The 13,689-nt window shown below is 44.0% G+C and overlaps 1 protein-coding gene across 1 annotated transcript; it reads right to left on the reverse strand.

Moving 5' to 3' along the window:
* Positions 1-1,824: 1,824 nt before the first annotated feature.
* Positions 1,825-2,289, reverse strand: LOC132501609 (ADP-ribosylation factor 3-like). Its single transcript, XM_060117264.1, has 2 exons — positions 2,193-2,289; positions 1,825-2,081 (listed from the first exon to the last, which is right to left on the reverse strand). The coding sequence occupies exons 1-2, from the start codon at positions 2,287-2,289 to the stop codon at positions 1,825-1,827; spliced, it is 354 nt and encodes a 117-aa protein (XP_059973247.1).
* Positions 2,290-13,689: the final 11,400 nt, after the last annotated feature.

Raw genomic sequence — 13,689 nt, forward strand, 5'->3', positions numbered from 1 at the left:
GTTATACAGTAGCTCCTTGTTAGTTACCTATTTTATATATAGCAGTGTGTATATTTTAATCCCAAACTCCTAATATATCCCTTTTCCCCTTCCCCCTTGGTAACCATAAGTTTGTCTTCTATAACTTATTTACAAAACATAAATAGACTCACAGACGTAGAAAGGCATCTGTTGATTAAGGAGAGAAACGTAGAGTGAAAAGCACCGCTAACAGTTTTGCCTGGGAAATTATGCTCTACCCACCCTCCCACCAAAGCCAGGGCAGCCCATAGCCAATGAGAGCATAAGATGCTCATCCCTTCTTCTCAATTCTGACTTGGGGTTTATACTACAGGACTGCATTGTCCAACAGTAGCCATGACTCTTATGTAACTATTTACATTTTAATTTAATTTAATTAAAAATTGTATGTCAGTTACACCAACCATATTTCAAATGCTCGATGGTCCTATGTAGATAGTGGTAACTGTACTGGATTGTGCCAATTACATAGAACATTCTCCTCAGTGCAGTAACTTCTACTGGACAGCACTGCTCCAGAGTCTACCCCTATGGATCACACAAAGGCCTGTCCTGCTTCCATATCTGACTTCCCTGCCTCCCCTGTATTTTTTTATTTATCTTCTTTTTTTTTTAATAGTTAAGAGATTTTATTCCAATAGCTGTAATTATAGTGCTTGTTTGTCGAAATGAAAACTGAAAACAAGTATACAAAACAGTTGATTACTAATTGTGTATTGAAAGCCGTAAGAGGTTCCATGACACCAAATGAACCAGCTGGGAGGTTTTCCCCAAGATAAAGTTTAACAGCTCCAGCTTCTTCGGTGTTTATCCAAATACAAAAGAAAAAAGTAGAGGTTATCGTTTTTGATGGCAAATCTGACGCTTGCAGGCTAAGGGAGTGAAAGCACAGGTAGACAGGGGTTCCCAAGGGCTGGGGCTTAAGGATGACCACCCACGCTCCTGCTGGTGAGACCCCAGAGAGCCCAGAGCAGGCAAGCAAGGGGACTGCAGGGCTCCCATTCCAACCAGAACATTCCAACCAAAGTGCCCATGCTGACCCAAGAAAAGGCTCGGGTTCCTCCAAGGGGTCTGAGAGCGGTAGCTGCAGCCTCCAGCCCATCTCCTGGGCGGCCATGTAAGCACAGATACAAGCACAAATGCTGTGGTGTGTGGGATGACCCGAGACAGGGCAAATCACAGGGACCCCACTGTGACCATGCAGAGTGGATCATGGCTGGCTCTGCCCCGTTTCACGTTCCCAACAGGAAGCAGACCACTGGTGGACTGGACTCAGGCCATTACTGCAGAACCTACACTACGCACATTTCTCCCTTCTGTGTGTTCAAGTCTTCTCCTTATCTTGTATTTGTAACTGTTTTTAAAAATGCACTGAGTTTGGGTTAAAAGCCAACCACCAGAATGGCTCTGAACACAGACCTAAACCCCAGAGGAGGAGCATCGGGCTTTTCTGACACAGTGACTCCTGGATGACCCGTGTGCCTAAAATCCCTTCTCAGTACTAAACAGTGGGTTGATTTTCTTTTTGCAATAAAAAAAGCTGAGTAATATTGCATAGGAGTACCAGAAACTGCCTCATAGGAAACAAAAACTATTTACATTAGACAAAAACCCAGTTGCAGGCTGCGTCTGCACATTTACAGCATGGTGAAGCACACTGTGACTGACCATGGAGACAGCTTCTGGCACTCACACCGCAGGGGCACGTTTGCCACATGAGAATAACGTGAGGGTAGAAGGAGGGAGTGTGAGGGGAGGAGAGAGCAGTACAACTCACTTCTGGTTCCAGAGCTGATTGGACAGCTAGTCCGGTCCCTCATAGAGCCCGTCCCCGCTGGTGGCACAGGTGGCCTGAATGTACCAGTTCCTGTGGTGCAGAGAGTGTAGACCCAGCTTGTCGGTGATCTCGGCTGCATTCATGGCATTGGGGAGGTCCTGTTGGTTAGCAAACATGAGGAGAATGGCGTCCCAGAGCTTGTCTTCTGCCAGCATCCTCGTTAGCTCCGTACGGGCCTCGTTCACATGCTCTCTGTCATTGCCGTCAACCACAAAGGTGAGACCTTGTATGTTCTGGAAGTAGTGGTGCCACAGAGGCCAGATCTTGTCCTGGCCGCCGACGTCCCACACAGTGAAGCTGATGCTCTTGCATTCCACGGTCTCCACGTTGAAGCCTGTAGTGGGAACGGTGGTCACGATTTCACCCAGCTTTAGTCTGTACAGGACGGTGGTCTTTCCCGCAGCATCTAAACCCACCATGAGAATGCACATTTCTTTTTTGCCAAAAAGGCCCTTGAAGAGGTTTGCAAAGATATTCCCCGTGTCGTAGAAGGACGGCAGCAACACTGGCCAGAGAAACCCTTGGCGGCCGCGGAGCAGCTGCTGCTCTGAGGCAGGTGTTGGTTTCACTCCCACGAGATGCTTTATTTATTTTCTGAAGAGCGCTCCCTCAATGAGTCATATGCACCCAAATCCCTGTGTCAAGCTCTGCTTCCAGGGAATTCTATCCAAGACACCATCTCTATTGCTTTCAGCTCTAGGCTCACCGTAAACCAACAACTAAGCATTAACATTTGGAAGCCTTAGATATCCTTACTCTAAAAGATACTCACTCATGCGTGCTTGCTTTCTAAAGCACAGGCCCATAAGGTCAATGGGCCAGGCTTTTGTAAAATCAAAAGCTTTCTGGGACCACAGTGAAGTAGTTTTCTTGCTGGTTTGTTTGTTTGTTTTTGAATTTTATTTTATTTATTTTTTACACAGCAGGTTCTTATTAGTTATCCATTTTATACATATTAGTGTACACATGTCAATTCCAATCTCCCAATTCATCACACCACCATCTCCCCACCCCACTTTCTCCCCTTGGTGTCCATACTGTTTGTTCTCTACATCTGTGTCTCAATTTCTGCCCTGCAAACCGGTTCATCTGTACCATTTTTCTAGGTTCCACATACATGCATTAATATACGATATTTGTTTTTCTCTTTCTGACTTACTCACGGTGAAGTAGTTTTAAATTGCCCAAGATTGTGACTGAGGAGTGTGAGTCTCTGCAGGAGGCATGTGATGCCCGGGTGTGGGAGATGAGAGGCCTAGCTGAGCCTAGCTGCCGGTGGAGCAGAACAGTAAGTGCCCTGGGTGTGAAAGCACATACCTGACTGATGGTTGAAGATGAGCCATAGTCTCAATGTCAACTTTTTCATCCTTAACAGGAGCTAAATATCCAACAGAGGAAATCCAGTTATCCCCTGCCCTTTACCGGGAGCCTGCTTGCAGTTGTTTGGCATGACTTCTGCCTCCACTTTCTGTACCTAAGTCTTTCCTATGAGTCTACCAATGAGTGCTTTCCTCTTCCTGAATATTTCAACACGGAGCTGTCCGACAGAAATGTAATGCAAGCCACTTATGTGATTTAACATTTTCTGGTAGTCACATTTAAAAAAAATAAAACGAAACAGGTGAATTTAATTTTAATTGTGGATTTTAATTAACCCAATATATCCAAAATATTATCACTTCAACATGCAATCACTATAAAAAATTATTAATGAGACATGTTACATTGTTTTTATCATATTAGACCTTCACAATCCAGTGTGTGATTTACATTAAGAATACAGCTCAATTCAGAGTAGCCACATTTTTTGTTTAATCAGAGTGTAGTTGATTTACAATGTTGTGTTAGTTTCAGGTGTACAACAAAGTGATTCAGTTATACATACATATATATCTTTTCTCCTTCTTCAGATTTTTTTCCCTTATAGGTTATTACAAAACATTAAGTATAGTTCCCCAGACTAGCCACTTTTCAAGTGCTTGCTGTCACGTATCGGGTATTGCAGTTCCAACCATGGCCTTAACTTAAAATCCGTCCATATGTCAGTATATCAGGAATGAGTTCTGTGAACAAGGACAAATAAGTTTGTCTTCTGGGGCCTCATCTAGAACTACTTAATCTCTAAAAACCCCTCAAGCTCTAAAATTCTTAAGCTCTGTGATGTCTATTTCCAAAATCTCCTCCAGCTGATTTAACCAGTGTGACCTGCCGTCTATCAAAACAGCAAGATTTGAGGTAGTGAGCTATCCATTCGTGTGTGTGTTTGGGCCTGTGTGCAAAAGTCGGCCCATTTTCAGATGGCATAGGCTGTCTGCAACTGGGAAAGGAGACTGGCCCATGAAAAGAGTACAGTTTGGTTCATGGCTTTTAAAGATAATTAAATTAATTTTTAAATCTTTTTTTTTTGTGGTACGTGGGCCTCTCACTGTTGTGGCCTCTTCCATTGCGGAGCACAGGCTCCAGGCGCGCAGGCCCAGCGGCCATGGCTCACGGGCCCAGCCTCTCCACGGCATGTGGGATCTTCCCGGACCGGGGCACGAACCCGTGTCCCCTGCATCGGCAGGCGGACTCTCAACCACTGCGCCACCAGGGAAACTCTTAAATCATTTTTTAATTTAGTTTAAAAGCAGTGAGCTTTACCCATCTATGTGTAAAATTTAATTGTATATCCACACAAATATTAAGTAAATATATACATACACACAGGGGTATTCATTGCAATATATATATATATATATATATATATATATATATATATATATATATATTTTTTTTTTTTTTTTTTTTTTTTTTTGCAGTACACGGGCCTCTCACTGTTGTGGCCTCTCCCGTTGTGGAGCACAGGCTCCGGACGCGCAGGCTCAGCAGCCATGGCTCACGGGCCCAGCTGCTCCGCGGCATGTGGGATCTTCCCGGACCAGGGTATGAACCCATGTCCCCTGCATCGGCAGGCGGACTCCCAACCACTGCGCCACCAGGAAAGCGCAATATTTTTTAATATAGCAAAATATTGGAAATTAATTTTGTCTACTCAAAGGTAGCTATTAAAAAAAAATAATAAGAGGCAGTTCTACAAACTAGTGGTTACCAGTGGGGAGGTGGGGAGGGGTAATATAGGAGTGGGGCAGTAGGAGGTACAAACTATTGGGTATAAGATAAGCTATAAGGATGTATTGGACAACACAGAGACGATAGCCAATATTTTGTAATAACTGTAAATGGAGTGCAACCTTTAAAAATTGTATTAAAAATTGAACATGCATGACAATAAAGCCATAAATCAACTAAAAAATAAAATGAGGCAGTTCTAGATTGAAGTGGAAAGATCCCCAAGAAATTTTATAAAGTGAAGAAAACTAGATGCAGTACAGTGTATACTATCACGTATAAGGGGAAAAGAAAATACACACACATGTTGCAAGTGCATGGAACAGTTCTGGAAAGTTGCAAAATCAACTGATAACAGTGAACAGGTGGATGTCTGTGAGGAGGGCAACTATATAGTTTCCTCAGGAATAGAAGAGGGGAGAGATTGACTCTTACTCTTGCTGTATACTTTTTCATACACTTAAATTTTGTGCCTATATTATCTACACAAAGTAAAGTGCAAATGATTAATTTTAAGTGAGATTAGAAACAAAATAATTTAGAACAAATGTTTCCAAACAATTAAACGTGTCTGCCTTACAGAGGATTTTAAGGTCAAATAATATTGTTCATGTGGATGCCCCGCACAGCCTGCCATGGAGTAGGTGTGCAATAGATTATCAATAAGCGTGAATTAAAACAAGAAAAATTACAGCTACCCTCATTTACATTAAATAGTGAATTGGTTTAAAACCTATGGCTTTCCAACTGTCATGACACTATTTCTTTGGAAGGAGTGTGATGGGCTGGAAAAAAAGAAGTCGGTGGGATTAGGTGGGCTAGACTGGAATCCCACTCAGCCACTTCCTAGATGGGTCACTTTTGACAAGGGATTTCACTTCCCTTAAGCTCCCCTCCACATTTGGGAGTGAGGCGGGGAGCGGGGTGGGAAGTCTGCCAATTTGTAGATTAACCGATTCTGTGCATGGGTTTAAAAAGACAGAGCCACATACAGAAAATCTCACCCTCTCTTAGGAAAGCAAAATTGGACACACTTAAAATGTTTTCAACGTTGCCCAGATATATGCTGCATTCACTTCTCCCTCTTGCTTTCCCTTACTCTTCTCCAGTGGAGCTCCTTTGCCATCAACCGGGCATCCAGTCTGGGGATTTGTATCAGAAAAGGACACTCCATCTGTATGATAACGGCTAGGTTTGTCCATAGAAAGAAGGAAGAAATAGATAAAGCAAGTGGGGTGAGACAAGGAGGGCAGTGTAGAACCACCAATTATCTGGACAAAGAAACTTCCTAGTCACCAGCCCAGGAGAAAAGAAATCTGGATGGGGGATAGGACAGTAATGAACTCTCCTCCTACAAAAAAGCGTAAAGGAAAGCCTCTGGATTCTCTTTTGCAGCACAGTGAACAACATTTCATCTGGTTCCGGAGTATCTCCCCTGGGATTTACGATGGCCCTGGGTGTGGCCCCAGGTATGAGAAGCAACCTCACTGCAGAGGCTCTGCCTGTAGACTGGTCCATAAGGTCATGGAAATAAACATATTCTTCAAAGACTGTGGTCTGAGACCACACAAAATGCAAGGTGTTCGAAAATTGGAAATAACAGGATAAACTTTAAACAGTCCTATTAGTTACTTTTTTAAGAATCAGCTCAGTATGTTTTCAGGTGAAATATCTCTGAATTTAAAGCAATGGGCCCAATTTTTTAAAATCCGGGGTCCAATTCTGAAAAAAATTGCAGAAAGAACTCCATTTTTAATGTGTTTCTCAGACTTGTGAACACCCTTTGGAATTTCTGGAATGTATTCACAGTAGTTTCCCACCTTATCCATGGTTTTTCTTTTTGAGGTTTCAGTTACCTCGGTCACCTGAGGTCTGGAAATGTTAAATGGAAAATCCCAGCAATAAACAATTCCTAAATTTTAAATTGCATGCACTTCTGAGTAGCATGATGAAATCTCACACCATCCCTCCCCGTCCTGCCCAGGGGTCCCCAACCACCAACATCATCTGCTCCTGATATGTAACCATCAACATCATCATGTCTTAATGATCCAGGATCACCCAAAGTCGATGATCCTCCTTGTGATGTATTTTTAGAAGGTCAATAGTAGCCTAACGCTCCGTCACAATGCCTACATCATTCACCTCACTTTATCTCATCAAGTAAGCATTTTGTCATCTCACATCATCATGAAGTGCAGTGAGTCCAGTACAATAAGATATTTTGAGAGGCCGCATTCACATAACTTTTATTACAGTATATTGTTATAATGGTCCTATTTTATTATTCGTTACTGTTTTAATCTCTAACTGTGCCTAATTTATAAATTAAACTTTATCATAGGTAGGCATGTATGGGGAAAAAACATGGTATAATATATATAGGGTTTGGTGCTATCCACGATCTCAAGCATCCACTAGATAAGGGGGGACTATTATATTACTTTTTTTTTTTTTTTAGAACTGTGTTGAATTGTCAGGACACCCAGCTGGTGTCCGGAGCATTGCTTGGTGGTGTGGAGGAAACCCCCTTCTCATGTTGGAATTGGTAACAATCCTTTTAGTAAATTAACAGTAAGTTTATCCTATAATTCCCAACTTTGCAGATATCCTGTTGAACCCCTTGGTTCAAAATGCAGACTCCTGTGCTGACTCCAGACCTACTGCAAGCGAGTTTCTGGGAGGGTAAAAATTTGCATCAGCAGCTGTCCTTCTCCCCCAGGTGATTCTTACATATACCCAGGTCTGAGAAAAGGACCACTCTGGACGGGCTGCACAGGCTACTGCATAGCTGTCAGCTAAGACAGATTCTGAGGGCCGACCGCAGTCCACCAGCTTTGATGGACCTCACAGCAGAACGGGCCAAGAGCACTAGCTCTGAAGTCGGATATGCTGGCTTGAATCTTGGCTCTACTGAAACCACACAACTCAGATGGCATTCGAACGCAGCCAGAACTCAGATTGGGACTTGAACCCACAGGCTGGGACTCAAACCCACTGTCTTTTAATTCAGCCCCCATACTTTTTGGCACCAGGGACTGGTTTCGTGGAAGACAATTTTTCCATAGATGGGGGGGTGGGTGGGTTGGGAATCATGAGAGAGGTAATGCAAGCGGTGGGGAGCGATGGGGGCAGGCAGATGAAGCTTCGCTTGCTCGTCTGCCGCTCCCTAACAGGCCTTGGACCAGCACCTGTCCTCGGCCCTGGGGTTGGGGACCCCTGTTTTAATTGAAATCACACACCTGGTCTTAGGACTTAAGAAGTTCAGGTTCTTTATGTCTCAGCGCAGAAAGAATTCAGCAAGAGGCAAAGTGATAGGTAAGAAGTATATTTACTGAGAGATAAACAATCCATAGACAGAGTGTGGACCATCTCAAAAGGAGAGAGCGGCCCTGAAATAGGGGGTGGTTAGTTTTTTTATGGGCTGGGTAATTTCATACGCTAATAAGTGGGAGGATTATTCCAACTATTTTGGAGGAGGGGCAGACATTTCCAGGAATTGGGCCACAGCCCACTTTTAGGCCTTTTATGGTCTGCCTCGGAACTTTCATGGCACCTGTTGATGGGGCATTAACTAATGTATTACAATAAGCATATAATGAAGCCAAAGGTCTATTGGAAGTCGAATCTTCTGCATCGTGGGCCTAATCAGTTCTAACTAGATTTTGTCATGTTGTCAATGGCTATGTCATTCTTTTCAAGGTTGTGCCCTGCCCCCTTCCCTCCTGTCTCACTACAGTTAGTCCACTACATAAGAACCTTCAAGTTGCAAACTTTCAAAGATGCTAACGTGCATTTTCATGTCCAATTATGTAAGTTAGTTCACGTATCTGGCTTACATTGTCACTTGTGTGCATCCTCTACAAGTGGTTGTGTTTTTGTGTACTTTCCTGTACAGTACTATATAGAGTACAGTAGTACAGTGTCTTTATTTCAAGCCCAGGATGTCGGGAAACAAGGATAAAAGCAGCAGTGATGTAGCTGGTACTGCTAAGAAGTGCCAGCTGTTGTACCACACTACTGTACTTTTTAAGGTACTGTACTGTAAGATTAAAAATGTTTTATTTACTTTTTGTGTTTGTTTTTTATGTAGTATTTGTGTGAAAAGTATTCTAAACCTATTACAGTACAGTACTATATAGCCGATTGTGTTTGTTGGGTACCTAGGCTAACATTGTTGGACATACGAACAAATTGGATTTATGAACTCGCTCTCGGAACAGAACTCGTTCATATGTAGGGGACTTACTGTACCACTTTATAGCTGGGTGACCAAGAGCAAGCTACTTAAACCCTTAACTTTTGTTTCCGCATCTACCAAGTAGGGTTAATGATTGTACCTAACTTGTAGGGTTGTAAGGATGCCATCAAGGGGAGTGATGGTTAATTCTATGTGTCAACTTGACTGGGTGACAGGATGTCCAAATAGCTGGTAAAACATTATTTCTGGATGTGTCTGTGAGACTGTTTCTGGAAGAATTGGTAGGCTGAGTAAAAAAGGTCATCCTCACCAGTGCAGGTGGGCATCATCCAATCTGTTGACAGCCTGAATAGAACCAAATGGTGGAGGGAAGGTGAACTTGCTTTTTCCACTTGAGCTGGGATGTCCATCTTCTCCTGCCTTTGGACTTCAGTGCTCTTGGCTCTTGGGCCTTTGGACTCAGACTGGGACTTTCACCATTGTTTCCCCCCGTTCTCAGGCCTTTGGGCTGGGACTGGAACTACCCCACCAGCTCTTCTGGGCTTCCAGCTTGCAGAGGGTAGATGGTGGGATTTTTCAGTCTCCATAATCATGTGACCCAACCCCTCATACTAAATCTCTATCTCTATAGATCCTATTAGTTCTGTTCCTCTGGAGAACCCTGACTAATACAGACTTCAACATATCTTTTTTAGGGGGGCACAAATCAATCATTCATTACATGATAACAGCCAGAGAAGATAAAAATCTGAGGAAGAGGACTTCCCTGGTGGCACAGTGGTTGAGAGTCTGCCTGCCGATGCAGGGGACACGGGTTCGTGCCCCAGTCCTGGAAGATTCCACATGCCACGGAGTGGCTGGGCCCGTGAGTCATGGCCACTGAGCCTGCGTGTCCGGAGCCTGTGCTCCACAATGGGAGAGGCCACAACAGTGAGAGGCCCACATACCGCAAAAAAAAAAAAATCTGAGGAAGAGTTGGGAGCTGGAAGCCATGGACAGAGGACCACATCAGGCATCAGACATCAGGCCGTGGATCGTACTTCCTGAAGTTAAGGGTTTGAAGGAGAGTGAAGGCGGTTAGATATGAGCTTCTATTTCTGTCTGTCTCCAGCAGAGGAAGCCAACTGCAATTCCAAAGAACACAAAGGGAAGTGCTCTAAAATGTGCCGCAAAATGCCCAGTTCCTGAGCCAGATGCTGTACCAGAGCTAAAAAAAGAAGAAAGTGGGGGCAGAGGGTGGCTTTGTACTTACTTTCCTCCAGTCCCAAGGGCACAAACAGTTTTAGCTGGAGACTTTTACTGCCGAGATTCTAGCAAGGTTTTTCAGAATGCCCCAGTCATCGGCACATCCATTATTGCTTGGGAATCCCAATTTCTTAGGCATTTTCCACAACCCATTCAGACTCCATCAGCAACCAAATCCTCCTACAGGGATGTCTCTTGATTTAATTTCATCAGACCTGAATGACTTGGCTGGAACCCTCAGGATGCTTCACTTAAACATTACGCATTCAGAGTGAACCATCCAAAAACATTCTGACGCACAAGCCACATCTGCTGGGCATTAACACAAAGATTCTGGCCCTTCATACTTAGAATTCCCTTCTTGGCATCCATATATGTGCTTTTAAATGCTTTGTCGGACAAGCCCTGACTATCGCTCATGAGGTCTGTCTACTGGCATTAAAGCTGAGATGCACTGGGGACCTAGAGGTGAAAATGAGTGGATTACACCCTGACACATGACCATCGATGAACTTGATTGCACACAGTGACCAGAGGGAGGGAATATCCAGAAATAAAAGTAATAACAATAATAATTGCTCCTTACATTTTCTGAGCATTTACTAAGTGCTCTAAAAGTATTATATAAGCCTCTAAGAGATAGGAACTTATTGCCCCCATTTTAAGGGTGAGAATACTGAGGCTTGAAGGAGCTAAGTGATTTACCCAAGGTCATACAACCAGTTAAGTAGCGGTGGCAGGACTGAAACACAGGCTATCTGACTTTGAAGCCAGCCCTACTCTATTTTTTTTTAATCCTATAATAATTGATACTTGCAACATATATATATATATATATGCACATATGTTACAAAGTGTAGTAGTAACATAAATACTCATAAACCCACCATGCAACTTAAAAGATATGTCATTACCAATATCTTTGAAGTGAGCCACATGTTTCCATATGTCCCATCTCCTGCCTACCCCCAGCAGAAACCACCATTCTGGGATTTTGTGTTTATCACTCTCTTTGTGTTGTAAAACAGCTTTTATCTAATAGGTGTATATCCTTAAAATTAAGTTTAGTTTGGTTTTGAGCTTCAAAAATGGGGTTATATTATATACAATCTTCCGTGACTTGCCTTTTTTTTTACTGAATATTATGTTTCTAAATTTCATCCACATTGTACTGCTTAGCTGCCCTTTCATCATTTCCACTGATGGGCTCTGTTTGTTTAAATAGACCACAATTTTTTTTTGGATGAATAAGTGTTTTATTCACATTTTAAATTATAATTCACATTTAATTGCATGCAGAAACAAGGATCTTATATTGAGAAAGATAATTCAGGATAACCTGCTTGAAACTAATTTACTAAGTTCAATCTATAATCTCTATGCAATTTCTTTCTTTTTTCTTTTTTTTTTTGCGGTATGCGGGCCTCTCACTGTTGTGGCCTCTCCCGTTGTGGAGCACAGGCTCCGGACGTGCAGGCTCAGCGGCCATGGCTCACGGGCCCAGCCGCTCCGCAGCATGTGGGATCCTCCCGGACCAGGGCACGAACCCCTGTCCCCTGCATCGGCAGGCGGACTCTCAACCACTGCGCCACCAGGGAAGCCCTGATAACACTTTTTAATAGGACTTATATCCTTAAGTTAAAGTGGCAAAATTGATAGGAAAAAAAAAAAGCACCAACAGCTTCCACCAGGTGAGGTTCAGAGTTTGGGTTCTAGAGATGGACAAACCATGTTTCCACTTCCTGCTTTGTGGCCGTGGGGCTATGGGCAAACCTCCTAGCCTCTTGAAGACTGTCCCTCGATTGCCAATGTCCACAACGATAGTGCTGACCTCAAAGTTCTGTGGTGAGGACTGAAGAATGTAATGCAGGAGGGGAGACACTTAGTATAGTGAACAGTAAATATCAGCTGCTATTATTGTCAATATTATCTTTATATATGTTATCTGGGTCAAGTCTCTCTAGAAGCAAGCTAATGGTTTTCCCTCTGGGTTCACCCTTTATGGGCTTCTTCAGTTTCAGTAGCCTGAACAGTGAGAAAGAGAATGAGGCTTCTGATGCTTCTTCTAAGCTTTACTGAGCAGATCTGGGAAATACAGAGCAAGCCTGATGGCCCTTTGCAGATAAGTAGGGACTGTGGCCGCAAGCACTCCCCTCCTGAGACTTCTGGGTATGTCCTCTTAGCCTGTGACCACCCACCTCCAGGAGCTCAGCACCCCCTGGGCGGGTGTTAACATTTCCCCTCATCTATTGTTCCCGAGTCCATTGTTCAGAGCCATTGTTCTGTGGCTGTGAGGACCAGGCCAGCTCCATTCTTACTGCAGGCACAGGCTTCCTCGAGTGTGAATGTTATCTGTCACCAGATAAGGGATGTGCTCAGCCCAGGTCAAACACTTGCTTATCTGCAGGCTGCTGAGCGCCAAGTCTCTGCTTCTGTTCCTCCAGGTCGTTTATTCGCTACCCTTATCGCCTCTGACCGTGGTGTGGTTTGCACACCGGATTCAGATTCTGGTTTGTGGCCTGAGAGGTGCCCTGCTTCTAGGGGACTGGAGTGTGGAGCGGCCTCCTCGGACAGTGCAGGGAGAAGAGCCCTGGGCCAGGGGTCAGGACATGCAGCACCCAGTCTGTCTCTAAATGATTGGATTGGGCTCAGCGGTGTCTGACGCTTCTTCCAGAGCCAACATTCTGATTTACTACAAAAGGCCCAGTGTGAGCATTCTTAGGGCCTGTGGATGAGGAGTGTCGCCTGCCCTATCAGTAAACAACGGATGTTGCAGCCATCAAACCCTCAGCCACTGCAGCTGCCCAGACTGTGCACTCTGAGGGGATTCAGGATGGAGAAGGGCACAATACTGGCCCTAGATACTTAAGGTGTGTGTCAAAGGAATGAGTTCAATGAGCCCAGACTCTTGCACCTTCCCGTACAAAAAAAAGTGCTAACTTCATTTGAGATGTCTGGTTTTCTTGAATTAACAGCAGCCTTTTGATGCTCCAACAACCGGTCTTTGTTGCAGAACTCCTGTGTATCCTGGCTACTCCCTTACCTCTCGGGGCAGAGTCCCTCAGAGCGCGTGAGAGGCTGCCTCCTGGGCTTGAGTCCTCAGAAAGTTCACCAAATAAAACATCATTCTCAAATTTTAGGTGGTGGGCTTTCTTTCAGTCAACAGGCCAAGGAAGAAAAGTTGAAGAAGATTTAAAATGAGGAGCAGGAAGTGGGAGTGTCTTCAGCCTCCTAGTGAGGGAAAACCGTGAGTCCTTCTTGACCGCACTGTGGATTT

This window comes from Mesoplodon densirostris, chromosome 14 (genome assembly GCF_025265405.1).
Source record: "Mesoplodon densirostris isolate mMesDen1 chromosome 14, mMesDen1 primary haplotype, whole genome shotgun sequence".
NCBI lineage: Eukaryota > Metazoa > Chordata > Mammalia > Artiodactyla > Ziphiidae > Mesoplodon > Mesoplodon densirostris.